The 17248-nt window shown below is 49.2% G+C and overlaps 1 protein-coding gene across 1 annotated transcript in view; it reads left to right on the top strand.

The window, feature by feature from the left end:
- Positions 1-17248, top strand: part of LOC140460782 (uncharacterized) — a 133117-nt gene that overhangs the window by 97087 nt on the left and 18782 nt on the right. The window contains exon 5 of the mRNA XM_072555466.1: positions 15596-16144. Coding sequence (XP_072411567.1) covers positions 15596-16144 — 549 coding nt within the window. The remainder of the gene's footprint in view (positions 1-15595; positions 16145-17248) is intronic.

The following is a 17248-nucleotide window of genomic DNA, read 5'->3' as shown; positions in this document are numbered from 1 at the left end:
AAGGTTAGATTAGATTAGATTACTTACAGTGTGGAAACAGGCCCTTCGGCCCAACAAGTCCACACTTGTTGTGGGGTGAGGTGTGAGGTGAGGATCTGTCTGTATCCCAATCTTGAGTCAGACTGGTTCTATTTCCAAAGTGGAATTTACAAAATATGACATGGATTGACTGCCTGCAGATTTTGCTCAAAAAATGCACAATACAATGTATTTGTAAATATAATTCTGCAAATACAAATTCATCCCCATGGACTCGTGTGTGCATGAGAGAAAAAGTCTATTTCCGTGCTGTATATTTCTATGACTATTTTGTAACAGATGGTTTATTTCTGTTGATGTAAATATTGTTGTAAATCTTAGCTGGGTACAAATAGTTAGATGGAAGGGAGAGAGAATTCCTCAAGTAGGGCACCATAAGAATTCTGGGAGAGTCCTATTTCTGGTTTACTTCCTCATGAACAAACATTAAACACGAGCACATATTTATTTTGAATTTGGTTTCATTTTTCTTGTTTGATTCCTTGCTATGACTACACTCTGTGTCTGGATGGTTGACAGGCTGGGAGATTGTGGGTTGTTTTACTCTTCCGGAAGGTGTAAAAGGGGGGTCAAGACTTCAGCAGAGATTCAGCAGAGCTGAGAACAGACCGACATCATACTCCTGGGGAACAGGGAGATCAACAGAGGACAAAGAAATCAGGACAAAGAAATCAGGACCTGAAACCTCAGCTGACACCAGACTACCCTGTGATCAGTGTTTGGATTAGCAGTGCCAACCCTCTACCTTTACCTAGCTTCCCATTTGATTACCCCCTCGCTATTGAGGATCCAATCCTTGTCATCCTGAAGCCATGTCTCTGTAAGGAGTCTCAGATCATAATTATTCACTTCAATGTGTGCAGTTAATTCATTCACTTTTGTTACAATGCAGCAAACATTCAGACACCATTTTTAGATTCAATTTTTGTGATCTTCAGAATCCAGTTTTGATTGCTGGTACATTTACTCTCCTTGTCCCTTTCTATCATTCTCTGATGTTCATTTTCCACATCACCTCACTGCTCACCAGGCCTGATTTGGACTGGCCATGCTAAATTGACCAGAGCGTCCAGGGATGTGCAGGTTAGGTGGGTTAGCCATGGGAAATGCAGGGTTATAGTTTTGGAGTAATAGAAGCAGGAGTAGGCCATTTGGCCCATCCAGCCTGCTCCACCATTCATTAAGATCATGGTCGATCTATCCATCGTCTTAACTCATCCTCCCTGTATTATCCCAACGACCCTTAATTCCCGTACCATGCAAAAAACCATCCAACTGTGTCTTGAATATATTTAATGAAGCTGCCTCTACTGCTTCCTTGACCAGAGAATTCCATAGATTCACTACTGTCTGGGATAAGCAATTTGTCCTCATCTCTGTCTGAAATCCACTCCCCCTAACCTTGAGGCCTAGACTCACCCACCAGCAGAAATGACTGGACAGGGTAGGGCTTCATCCCCACAGTGCAATCAATTCCCACTTTCCAACAAAATCCCAGATGCCCTCACTCACTCAGTTGCTGGCTCACAAATGAAAGATTTCATTTTAACTTCTTCTGATCCCATTAAGGGCAAAATATCCTTGAAAGCTGCTCTGCAAATCCAGTCTTCACAACCACATTTCTGCTTTCACCAAAGACGATTAGAGTCATACAGCACAGAAACAGACCAGTCATCCCAATTCGTCTATGCTGACCAGAATTCCTAAATTAATCGCGTCCCATTTGCCAGCATTTGGCCCACATCCCTCTAAACCCTTCCTATTCATGGAGCCAGCCAGATGCCTTTTAAATGTTGTCATTGCCCCAGCCTCCACCACTTCCTCTGGCAGCATGTTCCATACATTCACCACCCTGTGTGTGAAGAAGTTGCCCCTCACTTCCCTTTCCCCATTCACCTTAAACCTATGCCCCTCTTAGTTCTGGACTCCCATACCCTGGGGAAAAGACCTTCACCCTATGCATGCCCCTTATAAATATGTTAGGTCACCACTCAGCCTCTGATGCACCAAGAATATATCCTGGTCCATTCAGACTCTCCCTGTAGCTCAAACCCTCCTACTCTGGCAACAGCTTCGCAAATCTTTACCAATCCCTTTCAAAGTTTCACAACACGTTTCCTGTAGCAGGGAGACCAGAACTGAATGCAGTATTCCAAAGATGGTCCAAACAATGTCCTGTACAGCCACAACATGACCTCCCAACCCATCTACTCAATGCTTTGACCAATAAAAGAAAGCATCCCAAAGGCCTTCTTCATTATCCTGTCTACACGTGACTCCACTCTCAAGGAACTATGAACCTGCACTCCAAGTTCTCTTTGTTCTGCAACACTTCCCTTAACTATGTCAGTCCTGCCTGGATTACTTGACCAAAATGCAAACCTGACATTTCTCCAAATTCAACTCCATCTGTTCCTCCTTGGCCCATCAGCCCATCCGGACAATTCTAATTTATAGTGAACTCTCTTTCCTCTCTTATTCCCTAGAAGCTGAAAATCTCCATCCCACACATACTCCGTCCATTCTCACTTTGCTGATTCTAATCCCTGCTGTACCTCATCCTGAAGGGTCTGGTTCATGCTGATTAACAGGCCCACACTCGGGAGGGGGGAGGGTCTAACTGAAACATACAGAATCTTGAACAGCCTGGACAGAGTGGAAGTTAGGAAGATGTTTCCATTGGTTGGAGGGACTAGAACCAGTGAGCACAGCCTTAGAGTAAAGGGAAGACCTTTCAGAATGGAGGTAAGGAGAAACTTCTTCAGCCAGAGAGTGGTGAATCTATGGAATTCACTGCTACAGTAGGCTGTAGAGGCCAGGTCACCGAGGATATTTAAGACTGAGATAGAGACGTTCTTGAGTATCAAGGCGATGGAGGGTTATGGAGACAAAGTGGGAGAATGTGATTGAGAAACGTATCAGTCATGATTGAATGATGGAGCAGACCTGATGGGCTGAATGGCCTAAATTTCTGCTCCCATGTCTTATGTTCTCTTGCTGTCCTGGATAGCGAGAGAGAATTGGAAGCAGGAGTAGGCCATCTGGGCTTACAAACCTGCACCAACATTCAACGGATTGGTTGTGATTCTGCCGACATCTAGATGAATAGGTTGGGACTTGTTCAGTGGACCACAGGAGGTTGAGAGGTGACCGCACAGAGGTTTATAAAATCATGAGGGGGATAGATGAGGTGACTGCCAGGTATTGTTTCCCTCGGGTGGGTGGTTCAAGATTAGGCAGCAAATTTGAAGGCGAGAGGAGAAAGATTTCAAAAAGGCAGGAGGGGCACCTTTTTTTACAACACAGAGAGTGGTTTGTGTGTGGAATAAATGTCCAAAGGAAGTGGTGGATGCAGGTACAGTAACAATATTTAAAAGACATTTGGATAAGTACATGAATAGGAAAGGTTCAGAGGGAATTGGGCCAATCTAGATGGGACTTGTTTAGTTTGTGAATATAGTCAGCATGGACTAGTTGGGCTGAAGGGTCTGTTTCTGTGCTGTATGACTCTGTAACTGTTCTGTACTGGTCTTAAAATCATTTTCTTGCCTTCCCCCATAAACATCCACTTCATGGCTGTTCTAAAATCAGATGAGCTCAGCCTCGAATATATTCAATGATCCTCTAACTGCAGAGAGACATTCTCACTTCTGAACTCAATTCCTTTTGCTAATATAACACTTGCCTTGCTGACTGCTTGCTGCACCTGTCTGACAACTGGCAGTGACTGGTGTAGGAGGACGCTGAGGCCCCTTGGTATGTCCACACATCATTCCTAATAAAGGGCCCGTGCCTGAAATGTCAACTCTGCCGCTCCTTGGATGCTACCTGACCTAGTGTGCTTTTCCAGTACCACACTTTGACTCTGATCTCCACCATCTGCAGTTCTCACTTTCTCCACATCCCAATCCATCACCATTTAAACAATACACCTCCTTTCTGCTTTTAATTTCTACAGAAAGACTCTCACTTCACATTGTGGTACTGCATTTGCCATGTGTTTGCCAATGGTGGTCTTCTCTACATCAGGGAGACCGAGCATAAACTTGGGGAACGGTTCGCCGAGCATCGCAGCCGGGTCCACAGAGGCCGACCGGACCTCCCAGTCACCACCCATTTTAATCCCCCTCCCCCACTCCATTCCTGGCATGACCACCTTTGGCCTCCTCCGTTACCACACCACACCAAACCACAACCTGGAGGAACAACACCTCATCTCCTGCCTGTGCAGCCTCCAGCTCGGAGGACTCAGGATTGGGTTCTCCAATTTCAAATAACCCTCACTTCCCATCCCCAACTCCCTCCCCAGCCCCGACCCCTCATTTCCAATCCTCCCTGCCTGTAGGACCGGGGCATATTGGGGCTGAGATGGAAAGGCCCGTTCCTAGTCCCTGCTGGGGTTCCCCGGTCAACAGTCAAGGTCATGGGGAGGCCGCATGGACACACACACAACACAATGAAAACGAGCGCCACCTCCTGGAGGAACACCAGAAGACCCCCGTCAGAGACACATCTTCAGTCTTCATCGTGAATGGTTCAGCCTGATCATTCTGCCTTTCACTGCACTCTTCCTTATCTTTCTTTCACTGACTATGTTTGATTGAGACACAATGGATAACCTGGTGATCTGTAGTAAATGGGAATTACAGTGTCATACTTTTCTTTACAGGACATACCTTTATGCAGAAAAGGACAGCCGCTCGAGCTGCTGGGTTTGTGCCCATATTCCCATCCACTCCAAGGGAGGGATTCCCCCTGAGATCCATACCTTTTAATGAATCTGACCCTGCTGAATGGGGGGCTGTATCAGGGTCGCTCTGCTGCTGTCACAACTTTTCACATCCCCCTGGTTTCCTAAGTGGGTGAGCGCCCCAAACTCTGACGGGGATAATACCCACCTCCGCTGGCAATCAGTGGGATATACAATGGATACATTCAAGGGTTGGTTCCAGCCTCAATACTATCACTCCTGTCATGTTTGGGCACCCAGGGCGATGTGGGGAGGACAGGTCACAGGACCTCCTCTGCTCCTGGGCCTGGCCAAACTGGCCATAGACAGGTCCAGGCAGCAGGCCATGGAGGGGTTCGTTAGGGCGACTGCCTGCCCCTCCTCTGTGGGTATGTCAGAGCCGGGGTGTCTCTGGAGAAGGAGCACGCGGTGCCCACCAACACCTTTGGGCTGTTCAGGGAGAGGTGGGCACCGCAGGGAGTGGAGTGTATTATTTCCCCCTCCAACTCTATTTTGATTTGATCCCTGCCCTCCCCCTCACTGTTTGATCACGCAGCATTGCCCTCTGAGAAGGGCACTGCTCGTCACTGGCCACTCAGGTGTTTCCTTTCTTCCTGGTGTTGGAAGTGGAATAAAGATTTGTGCACTTATTGTCTTTCACTGTGTCTCACACCTACACACGCAACATGGGTGCGGGGGGAAATATAAGCACTCCTGCAGCAAGGTGGTAGTGTGGGGGTAGAGAAGAGAAAAAAAATACAACCCTGCCCGAACACCCCCCTCCCTGTTCCTCACCAATCTCACTGCCATGACTCCACATCTAGGAAGTACTTGCATCAAGAGCAAGCATCCCTCAGGATGGCAGGCTGGTTTCAGTAAGTGTCTGCACTCCCTACTCCTTACTTCAACTGCTTACCAGCCCACTGCAGACAGGAGCATACTTAACCTCAGGGGTCCCAACAAGACCGCCATCAATTCCTCACTTCCCACCTTTTGGATTGGAACCCAATGCAATCATTTGTTGCCCTCCAATGGCACTGATTTCATTTGTGGCCATATGGCTTACCCCTGGCTGCCTACCTCCTGGACTGGCAGCTGGTATTTAGGATATGTTGTCCCTTTCCTTTACCACTCCCACACTTTGCCTTTTGAGACTTCCAAACCGCAAATCAAAAGAGCGCTGACAACTTTACAGCACCTTTTCTCTACCTTGTCCCCTCCCTATGCTACCCTCCACCTTGAGGGTGAAGGTTAGCGAATTGCTACCACTCTGGAAGAGATTGCCAATGCCACACCTTCAGCCTTTGACCTGCTCAGTGCAGGGTTGGTCACTGTCTGCACCATTGCTCTCCAAAGTCACATGGCCCTCGACTCCCTGTTAGCTGAGAAAGGAGGCACTTGTGCCCTTATCGGCTCTGACTGCTGTATCTACATCCCCGACTCCAGTGACAACATTACTAACATTGCCGCCCACATTGGCGAGGCGGCCTCCTCCCTCCATGACACTACTCCCCGTTGGGACCTTTGGTCATGGATGGGTGGTTGGATTGGCTTTTGGGCTCCCGCTCTCTTCCAGGGCCTTGTGCTTCTCATTGCTGGTTTCGTTCTGCGAGCACTTAGTATTATTTTCCAGAAACAGTGCTGTGCCCATTTCAGCTGCCTTCTGATGCCGAATATCCCAGCATCTTCCCAACTTGTGCCGCTTCTCATTTCTGACATTTCCGCACCAATGGATGGTGTCACTGACACTCTCTCTCCTGATCCTGGTGACCTGGACTATGACGGTTACCTTGGCGACTCTAAACCCCCATCGCCAACAAACCCCACTGGGACTGCTACATCCCTCCTTTTGCCGGTTCCTCTGAACTGACCTCCTGATTTGGTGAAAGAAAAAGAAGGAAGGAATTGTGGGAGAATTATTATATTCTAGTCAGCCATTTAGTCACATATTAAAAACCTGGAAACCACTTTCAATCACAGCTTAGTGCCTGCTTGCCAAACCTTATGTTTCCCAGGCTAAGATTGTGTTTCCCAGGCTCAATAGAGACAGTGGACTTGCAGCTGTACTGCTACCTGATAAACAAATTCTTTCCTTGCGTGGGAATATCTTTCTCTTTGCAAGGACCTATTGTACACATCAGCTACTAACCAACACTGTCCAGACACTACGTGACTGGGCAAAGTGCCTCAGTTTGCTCAATTTCCTGCAATTAACAGTTTGCTAATTGTTAAATGATTGTAACCTATATAATCATACAACTCTCTGTTTCTCGTCGGAGTGACTTGTGACTATTAGGTCGACTTGGCTCTCCCCGTGAGCTCCGAATAGACAGTCAATAACCCAAGGTTTGTGTGTCATGATTACTTATCTAATACTTATTGGACTACTACGAGCAAGTCACCCACAGCATAATCCACTTCCATCCCCAACATGGATCAAGACACCATCCTTTTTTTCCAGACAAGTAAATGTATCAAGCTCAGGAAACAAAGCCTGTCAAACATTAACAGGCACAGATCTAGACCAACCTTTTCCAGAGTCTGTCCCTTCACCTCGATTGACTTTCTTTTTCCCCTCAGCTCCTACAAACCAACAGCTGAACCCAAGGATGAGAAAAGAAATGGGAAAGAGGGTGAGAAAAGAGAGTGCGGTCCTCCCAGATGTTAAACAGAGGAAGGAAGCTGCAACCTGGGATAAAGCTTAACCTTCATTCAGAGAGGAGCAGCAGCTTCAGAAGCTCATGGTCAAAACCATCCGCATTCAGACAATACAAGGGCTCTGATTGGCAGAAGGACCAGGCTCCTTCCGGTCCTTCAGGCTTTCCCAAAGGTTCGTCTCCCCGTCCATCAGAGCAATGAGGAGCGGGGCCCCCCAAATCGATTTCACACATGCGCACCATCAGCACTGCTCACGGCCGATAGAACGGTTTACTGATCGCATGGGATTGTGGGTGCTACATCCGCCATTAAAGAGATGAAATCAAGAGTCCCATATGTCTTTTTAATCGTCTTTTTTTGGATGTTGGCGACGTATACGTCAGGGACTAATCTTTAATCGATGTTAGATTGATACACTGAGTGAAACACAACAGGCATTCAACTCTAAACTCTATTTCCAATTTGGTGCCAGTGCAGCACTCTTTATCTGTCCTCACATCAGGACAGAATCAAAGCCCGACATCTGTTCCACCTGAACGTTGATATTGTTTAGTTTGCAGGTTCCAACCCTCCGTTTCAATCATTTATTAAAACTTACTCGTGGTACATGGGCATCGCTGGCTGGCCAGCATTTAGTTCCCCTTGAGAAGGTGGTGGTGACCTTCTGTAGTCCACACGCTGTACGGTGACCCACAATGTCCTGAGGGAGAGAATTCCAGGATTTAGACCCAGCAACACTGAAGGAACAGCAATGTGTTTCCAAGTCAAGACGGTGAGTGGATTGGAGGGGGTACTTGCAACAGGTTGTGTTCCCAAGCATCTGTTGCCTTGGTCCTTCTAGATGGAAGTGGTTGTTGGTTTGGAAGGTATTTTCTAAGTATCTTTGGTGAATTTCTGTGTTGCATCTTGTAGATCGTACACATTCCTGCTTCTGAACAGTGGGGCAGAGGGAATGGATGTATGTGGAGATGGTGCCAATCAAGCAGGCAACTTTGTCCTGGATGGTATCAAGCTTTTTGGATGCTGTTGAAGCTGCATCCATCCAAGCTGGTGGGAGAGTATTCCATTACACTGCTGACTTGTGATTCGTAGAAGATGGACAGGGTTTGGGGAGTCACAGTATGCCTGACCTGTTGCCTGCTCTTGTTGCCATTGTGTCTGTGATTAGTCTAGTTGAGTTTCTGGTCAATGGTAAACCCCAAGAACGTTGATAGTGGGGTGTTTAGTGACAGTAACACTGTTGAATATCACGGGGCAGTGGTCAGATTATCTCTTTTGGGGATGAGTCATTGTTTGTCATTGGCATGGCATACATGTTACTTGCCACTCCTGAGCCCATTGGATATTGTTAAGATCTTGTTGCATTTCAAACTGAACTGCTTCAGTTTGTGAGGAGTTGTGAATCGTGCCGAACATTGTGCAATTATTGGTGAATATCACCACCTCTGACCTTATGATGGAGGAAGGTCACTGATGAAGATGGTTGAGCCTAAGAAGACACGACCCTATGAATTCCTGCAGAGACGTCCTGGAACTGAGATGACTGACCTCCAACAACCAAAGCCATCTCTCTATATGCCAAGTATACCTTAACACTTAAGATACACAATAATATTTCAAAACTAATTGAAGGAATACATATGAAACACCCCTCTTCTGAGAGCTTTCAGTGCAAGTTTTTTTCTGTTCCAGGAACAATCTGATAAGTGTTGACTGTCATTAACCCTTTTAATCTTGGCCACCCATAGCACCCCCTATCCATTCTCCACCGCCATTCAAGCGCCCTCTATCTATTATCCCCCCCCCCCCCCCACCCCGAGTGCCCCCTGTCCATTAACCATCCCAGGAACTGACCTCGTGAACCTACGCTGCACTTCCTCAATAGCCACAATGTCTTTCCTCAAATTTGGAGACCAGAACTGTACACAGTACTCCAGGTGTGGTCTCACCAGGGCCCTGTACAGCTGCAGAAGCACCTCTTTGCTTCGATACTCAATTCCTCTTGTTATGAAGGCCAGCATGCTATTAGCCTTCGTCACTACCTGCTGTATCTGCATGCTTGCCTTCATTGACTCGTGAAAGTGAGGACTGCAGATGCTGGAGATCAGAGCTGAAAAATGTGTTGCTGAAAAAGCGCAGCAGGTCAGGCAGCATCCAAGGAGCAGGAGAATCGACGTTTTGGGAATAAGCCCTTCCTCAGGAATGAGGAAAGTGCGTCCAGCAGGCTAAGATAAAAGGTAGGGAGGAGGGACTTGGGGGAGGGGCTTTGGGAATGCGATAGGTGGAAGGAGGTCAAGGTGAGGGTGATAGGCCGGAGTGGGGTGGGGGCAGAGAGGTCAGGAAGAAGATTGCAGGTTAGGAAGGCGGTGCTGAGTTCGAGGGATTTGACTGAGACAAGGTGGGGCGAGGGGAAATGAGGAAACTGGAGAAATCTGAGTTCATCCCTTGTGGTTGGAGGGTTCCCAGGCGGAAGATGAGGCGCTCTTGCTCCAACCGTTGTGTTGCTATGGTCTGGCAATGGAGGAGTCCAAGGACCTGCATGTCCTTGGTGGAGTGGGAAGGGGAGTTGAAGTGTTGAGCTACAGGGTGGTTGGGTTGGTTGGTTGGTCCGGGTGTCCCAGAGGTGTTCTCTGAAACATTCCGCAAGTAGGCGGCCTGTCTCCCCAATATAGAGGAGGCCACATCGGGTGCAGCGGATGCAATAGATGATGTGTGTAGAGGTGCAGGTGAATTTGTGGCGGATATGGAAGTGTCCCTTGGGGCCTTGGAGGGAGGTAAGGGGGGAGGTGTGGGCGCAAGTTTTGCATTTCTTGCGGTTGCAGGGGAAGGTGCCGGGAGTGGAGGTTGGGTTGGTGGGAGGTGTGGACCTGACGAGGGAGTCACGGAGGGAGTGGTCTTTTCGAAACACTGATAGGGGAGGGGAGGGAAATATGTCCCTGGTGGTGGGGTCCGTTTGGAGGTGGCGGAAATGATGGCGGATGATACGTTGGACATAGAAGTTGGTGGGGTGGTAGGTGAGGACCAGTGGGGTTCTGTCCTGGTGGTGGTTGGAGGGGCGGGGCTCAAGGGGGGAGGAGCGGGAAGTGGAAGAGATGCGGTGGAGGGCATTGTCGACCATGTCTGGGGGGAAATTGCGGTCCTTGCAGAAGGAGGCCATCTGGGTTGTGCGGTGTTGGAACTGGTCCTCCTGGGAGCAGATGCAGTGGAGACGAACGAATTGGGAATATGGGATGGCATTTTTACAGGGGGCAGGGTGGGACGAGGTGTAGTCTAGGTAGCTGTGGGAGTCGGTCGGTTTATAGTAAATGTCCGTGTTGATTTGGTCACCAGAGATAGAAATGGAAAGGTCTAGGAAGGGGAAGACGGTCCAGGTGAATTTGAGGTCGGGGTGGAAGGTGTTGGTAAAGTGGATGAACTGTTCAACCTCCTTGTGGGAGCACGAGGCAGCGCCGATACAGTCATCGATGTAGAGGATGTAAAGGTGGGGGGTGGGGCCAGTGTAGCTGCGGAAGATGGACTGTTCCACATATCCTACGAAGAGGCAGGCATAGCTGGGGCCCATGCGGGTGCCCATGGCTACTCCTTTGGTTTGGAGGAAGTGGGAGGATTGGAAAGAGAAGTTGTTCAGAGTGAGGACCAGTTCAGTCAGTCGAAGGAGGGTGTCAGTGGAAGGGTACTGGTTGGTACGGCGGGAAAGGAAGAAGCAGAGGGCTTTGAGTCCTTCGTGATCGGGGATGGAGGTGTACAGGGACTGGATGTCCATGGTGAAGAAAGGGCATTGGGGGCCGGGGAAGCGAAAATCATGGAGAAGGTGGAGGGCGTGGGTGGTGTCCCGAACGTAGGTGGGGAGTTCTCGGACTAAGGGGGACAGGACCGTGTCGAGGTATGCAGAGATGAGTTCGGTGGGGCAGGAGCAGGCTGAGACAATGGGTCGTCCCGGGGCAGTCAGGTTTGTGGGTTTTGGGCAGGAGGTAGAAACGGGCGGTGTGGGGTTGTGGGACTATGAGGTTGGAGGCGGTGGATGGGAGATCCCCCTGAGGTTATGGACGGTCTGGGGGGATGATGGTTCGGTGGTGGGAGGTGGGGTCATGGTCAAGGGGGTAGTAGGAGGAGGTGTCCTAAACATATGTAAATATGGCCCCGCCCATACGCTCCTTCCGTGACGTCACAACGTGGAAGTGACACTGAATGAATGAAAATCCCTCCGTCTGAGCAAATCCTGGGGCAGGAAAATCTGTTCACTTGGAGCAATGGGAGTGACTCCAGGGCGGGAGCAGACCCTGTCAGCTCAGGGATGGGAGTTAATACCAGGTGAGGAGGACAGAGATTGGGAGGAGTAGATATCTTTACCGGTTTCCTTTTCAAAATGCACCCAATTTCCACAAGTAAATGCAACAGGTATAAGTACAGCACATGCAGCTTCAAGCCGGCTGTGCATCCTCTGTTCTGCCTCTGCCTTGGCTGCAGCACTTTTGGCTTCCTTTCCCTTCTCCACTCTTCCCCCCTTTCCCCACCCACCCCCCCCCCACCCCCCGGGTGTTGACACCTCAATGTTTTACTGGTTGTCTTTTGTGGGCTTTGAAAACTTTCCCACAATCGTCTGAGTACAGGATTTGGGAGATTATGTTGGAGCTGTCCGGGACATTGGTTAGGCCACATTTGGAATATTGTGTGGCAGTACTGGTCTCTCTGCTGCAGGAAGGATGTTGTGAAACTTGAAAGGGTTCAGAAAAGATTGGCAAGGATGTTGTCAGGGTGTGAGCTGAACAGGCTGGGGCTGTTTTCTCTCGAGCACCAGAGGCTGAGGGGTGACCCTACAAACTTTTATAAAATCAGGAGGGGCATGGAGAGGGTAAAAAGACAAGGTGTTTCCCTGGAATGGGGGAGTCCAGAACTAGAGGGTAATAGTTTTAGGGTTGGGGGGAGATTTAAAAGGGCCCTAAGGCCCTTATATTCAGAGGGTGGTGCATGTAAGGAGTGAGCTGCCAGAGGAAGTGGCGGAGGCTGGTACAATTACAGCATTTAAAAGGCATCTCGCTGGGTATATGAAGAGAAAGGGTTTAGAGGGATATGGGTTAAGTGCTGTCAAATGGGACTAGTGATTTAGGATATCTGATCGACATGGATGAGTTGGACTGAAGGGACTATTTCTGTGCTGTATGGTCCTCACAATGCTGTTCTCATTGGGCTCTCCCTTAACTTTATTGCACATGGTCTTGGCGACAGTATCACATTCTGAAATGAGAAAAGACCTATAAATGCACAAGGGAAGGGTTCCATTCTGGGTGTGTACATGGAGATGGGTATAGTTACTTACGACGCAGAAGTTGTCCCCCAGCCAGTGGAACACAAGCCATCTTTGGACATGGGCAGGAGGTATAAGGCTCCTTTTGTCTTACGCGAGTGGGCGGGACAGGTCTCAAGTAGGCTGGCGGTGTTATGTGGAACATGAACAATTGCACACCCATAGCCAGTTCCATTAAAGCAATTCTCACACGACCCTGCAGTAGAGTGAAAAGATGTCAGCAAACAGGTAGGAGGAGGCTCATACAGTGTTGGAAAGCGATACTGTATTTCTCTGCGGAGGGTCGGCAGGAGGGAGTCTGACGAATACAATGGAATCGGGGACTGGGGACGGGGCAAGTCAGTCATATCCCGATCGAGAGGAGTAACATACTACTGCCTCTGGGGTGAAGAGCGTTCTGTGGGCCTGTATAAATAAGTTCCTTGTGGATTGAGGAGTTTCCCCTATCAGGCTTCCCTTTTCTCGATTCGGCCCGTCCTACAAAAAGGGATGGTGTTCCTGGGCGTCCTTAAAATATTTACCATAATGACGGGGTTGATCATTTTTATCCTCACTAGGCTTGCGTCTGCAGGTAAGATCAAAAAGACAGGTTCGGTAACGCCATGGTAACTCCCCCTGATTTCTACTGTCCAGATGGACCATCTGGTCTTTCTGATGGAAGAGTCCATTACAACAATCAATCTTCATCACGTTCCACACGTCAAAGGCGTCTGGTCCGGTGCACTGGACGACATCTCCTCAGTATGGGTGGTGGATAATCTCTGATCATTCCTGGTCCCATCCATACTTAGTGGCTTTCCCCATCAGGATGTTGTACGTGATCAGAGAGGTGAGGAGATAAGTGATCCCCCACATGTCCCTCCTCTTAGTTCAAGTATCTGTAATAAGATTAACATTAGAACAACAGCAAGATTCAAAAACCCAAATGGACAGGGTCCACTCCTTTTGTTCAGATTCCAGGATTCTTTCCTCGTCTTTCCCCCTTTTGATTGGTGCGGTCAATCAATTTACAATGGTGCCGTTGGACCCAAGCTGAGCGCCCAGCAACTTTGGCCGACGGAGGGGTGGGAAGTAAAACCTGGAAGGGGCCATCCCAAGGAGGTTGGAGACCTTTGCCAGTCCAGTTCTTGATGAGCACCAATGAACCAGGCTCTACCCGTGATGAGGCTGAAAGGGAGGGAACATCGCTGTAGGCCGCACGCTCCTGGGAGTAAAAGGCACACATAACATTCATTAGAGCAAGAACATAACCAATCATTGCTTCGGTCACGTGGTGGACGTGGACTGAGAAGGGAGCCGAATCATTCCAAAGGGTACGGAGGGGGTGACCAGAGAGACTCTCAGCTGGAGACAGTCGTGTCTTACCCGCAGACATGGATCGCATCTGGAATAAGGCCACAGGGATTAGCATAACCAGGAGGGGCCAGACTCTGCCATTAATTTGGCAAGTTTAGTCGTGAGTCTGGTTAAAACATTCAACATGGCCGGCCGCCTGAGGATGATAAGTACCATGCAGTTGCCGACAAATACAAAGCTGGGAACAGAGTTCTCCGTTAATATTACCTACAAATGTGACTGGAGTCATAGAGATGTACAGCACAGAAACAGACCCTTCGGTCCAACTCGTCCTTGCTGACAAGAGAGCCAACCCAATTTCGTCCCAGCTGTCAGCACCCGGCCCATATAGGGGCCAAGTGATGGCAAACGTGACGAGATTAATTTAGGATATCTGGGCAGGTTGGGCCAAAGGGTCTGTTTCCGTGCTGTGTGACTCTAATTGTCTTCAGTGAAAGCAGAAGTGTGGTTGTGAAGGCTGGACTTTCAGAGCATGTTCTGCCCTGATTGGGAGCAGAAGGGTTTGACTGAAGTGTGTCGGTGTTAATGGCTTGATGTCTCATTTTGCTCCACCTTCTCGGGGTCATTAACCATTTTGTGTCTGGTCCTTCCTCAAGAAGCTGCATTGCAGGTTCACCCTGAATTGACACACTTTTTTTATGCTTCCCAAAATCAGACCTGCTCACTCTCAGCAGGATCCCAGTGTTGTGAAAGATATTAACTTTCAGGTGGAGGTATCCAAAATTCAGAGAGATGTCAGTCTTGATGTTTTTGCTTTTTCTGCCCCTGTAAGATCCTGAATCAGCACCTTCAGGGGAATTAGTTAGAGTGGAGTGAGAACAGAGGTGAAGGGAGAGTGGGATGGTACATTCAGTTTTGTGGAACAACAAAAGAATATTCCACAGAAAGTAGAATTGCTTGTTCTGAATTTCTACCCTGCACTGATAGTGATGACTTTTGTAATCTCTTTTTGCAGAGTATTTGAAAATCTGAAGACTGAAGTTTCAAAATCAACGGATGAAGGGCTTATTCCCGAAACATTGACTCTTCTGCTCCTTGAATGCTGCCTGACCTTCTGTGCTTTTCCAGCGCCACATTTTTTGACTGAGTCTCCAAGTGTCTGCAGTCCTCACTTTGATGTCAATGTCTGACAGTCTCTCAATCCATCAGGACCACAACAGTTTTTGACTGTGATTTCTGTGAGAGGGATCCACACTTTTTGGTTCCTGTTTGAGGACGTTTTCAGCATCAGTGGGACTGGACCAGAGACCCCACTGTTACAGCGCACTGTGTGGAGCCTGAAACAGTTATACGGCCTGGGAAGGGGACTTCACGGCAGGGAGGGGCTCTACACGTGTTTGTGTGCAGCTGAAGCTGTGGCCATGGAAAAACCTGAGGAATCCCGCCCTGTGGAGAAACCGTGGAAGTGTGGTGACTGTGGGAAAGGCTACCATTTCCCGTCTGCCCTGGAGACTCATCGGCGCAGTCACACCGGGGAGAAGCCATTCCCCTGCCCTGTCTGCGGAAAGGCCTTCAGACATTCCTCTAACCTGTTGGCCCACCAGCGGATCCACACGGGGGAAAGGCCCTTCCGCTGCCCCGAGTGTGGGAAGGCCTTCGGGACATCCTCCCACCTGCTGACCCACCAGCGGATCCACACAGGAGAGAGGCCATTCACCTGCTCTCAGTGCGGGAAGGGCTTCAGGTATACCTCCCACCTGCTGATCCACCAGCGTATCCACACGGGGGAGAGGCCCTTCAGCTGCCCCGAGTGCGGGAAGGGCTTCAGCACTTCCTGCAACCTGCTGACCCACCAGCGGGTCCACACGGGGGAGAGGCCGTTCACCTGCTCTCAGTGTGGGAAGGGCTTCACCTGCTCCTCCCACCTGCGGAACCACCAGCATATCCACACGGGGGAGAGGCCCTTCAGCTGCCCAGAGTGTGGGAAGGCCTTTACCCAGGTCTCCTCCCTGCTGGCCCACCAGCGGATCCACACCGGGGAGAGGCCCTTCACCTGCTCTCAGTGCGGGAAGGCCTTCACCTACTCCTCCCACCTGCGGAAGCACCAGCGAGTTCACGTGCCATCGCAGGGGGATTGAAGGAGTGACGGCCGAGAGCCAATATCAATTGAACTGTGGACCTGTTTCTGGGGACTCCCGGGTCTGAATCCCACCACGACAGATGGCAGAATTGGTATTCGGTCAGAAATGTGGAGTTCGGAATCTAACGATGAGACCGTTTCAGGGAGGGGGAGGTCGGGGGGCGGGAGAAAGCCCCCATCTGATTTCCCCCTCTCCCTTGTTAGGGAAGGGAACCACCATTGTGGGAAAGGATTCACTCAGTCGTTCCAGCTGCATCCTTTACCCGGTCTGGCCTACACCTGACTCCAGACCCACAGCAGTCTGGTTGACTCTACAGTGCCCCTTCCTGGCAAATGAGCAGGGAGACACTTGGAGACAGGGTATGGGTTAAAATTGCTGAGTGAGGCAATACTTCCTCCGGGTTACGGATGTACCAAGGATCCAATTACAAAGGGACAACTTGGTGCTGGCCAATAGTGAAGACAGTGAGGGGGGTGGGACAGGGGAGGTGTGGTCTGTGCACTTTCACGTTGAGCTGTTCAAACAGCAACTGCTTTTTCTCTGCCTTTTTGCTGGGGGGATCTGAAGCTGTAACAAAGTTGGGTTGCAATAAAGGTTACCTGAACTTACTGCTGGGCTCAGACTCTCATTGAAAGCTTTGAGCTCCAAGAGGTTTTTGTTTTAAAGCTGCTCATTTCTTTCAGCCTCCTGCACTAAGTTTAGAACATGGAACATAGAACAGTACAGTGCAGAACAGGCCTTTCAGCCCTCGATGTTGCGCCGACCTTTGAACTATTCTCAGCTTGTCCACCTACACTATCTCAAAATCATCCATGCGCTTATCTAAGGATTGTTTACATCTCCCTAATGTGGCTGAGTTGACTACCTTAGCAGGTAGGGCATTCCATGCCCTTACCACTCTCTACATAAAGAACTTGCCTCTGACATCTGTCTTAAATCTATCACCCCTCAATTTGTAGTTATGTCCCCTCGTACAAGCTGATGTCACCATCCTAGGAAAGAGTCTTTCACTGTCTACCCTATCTAATCCTCTGATCATCTTATATGTCTCTATCAAATCCCCTCTTAGCCGCCTTCTTT

Source organism: Chiloscyllium punctatum, chromosome 36 (genome assembly GCF_047496795.1).
Source record: "Chiloscyllium punctatum isolate Juve2018m chromosome 36, sChiPun1.3, whole genome shotgun sequence".
NCBI classification, from domain to species: Eukaryota; Metazoa; Chordata; class Chondrichthyes; order Orectolobiformes; family Hemiscylliidae; genus Chiloscyllium; species Chiloscyllium punctatum.
Note: the sequence above shows the minus strand (reverse complement) of the source record. Positions and strands in the feature narration are given on the sequence as shown.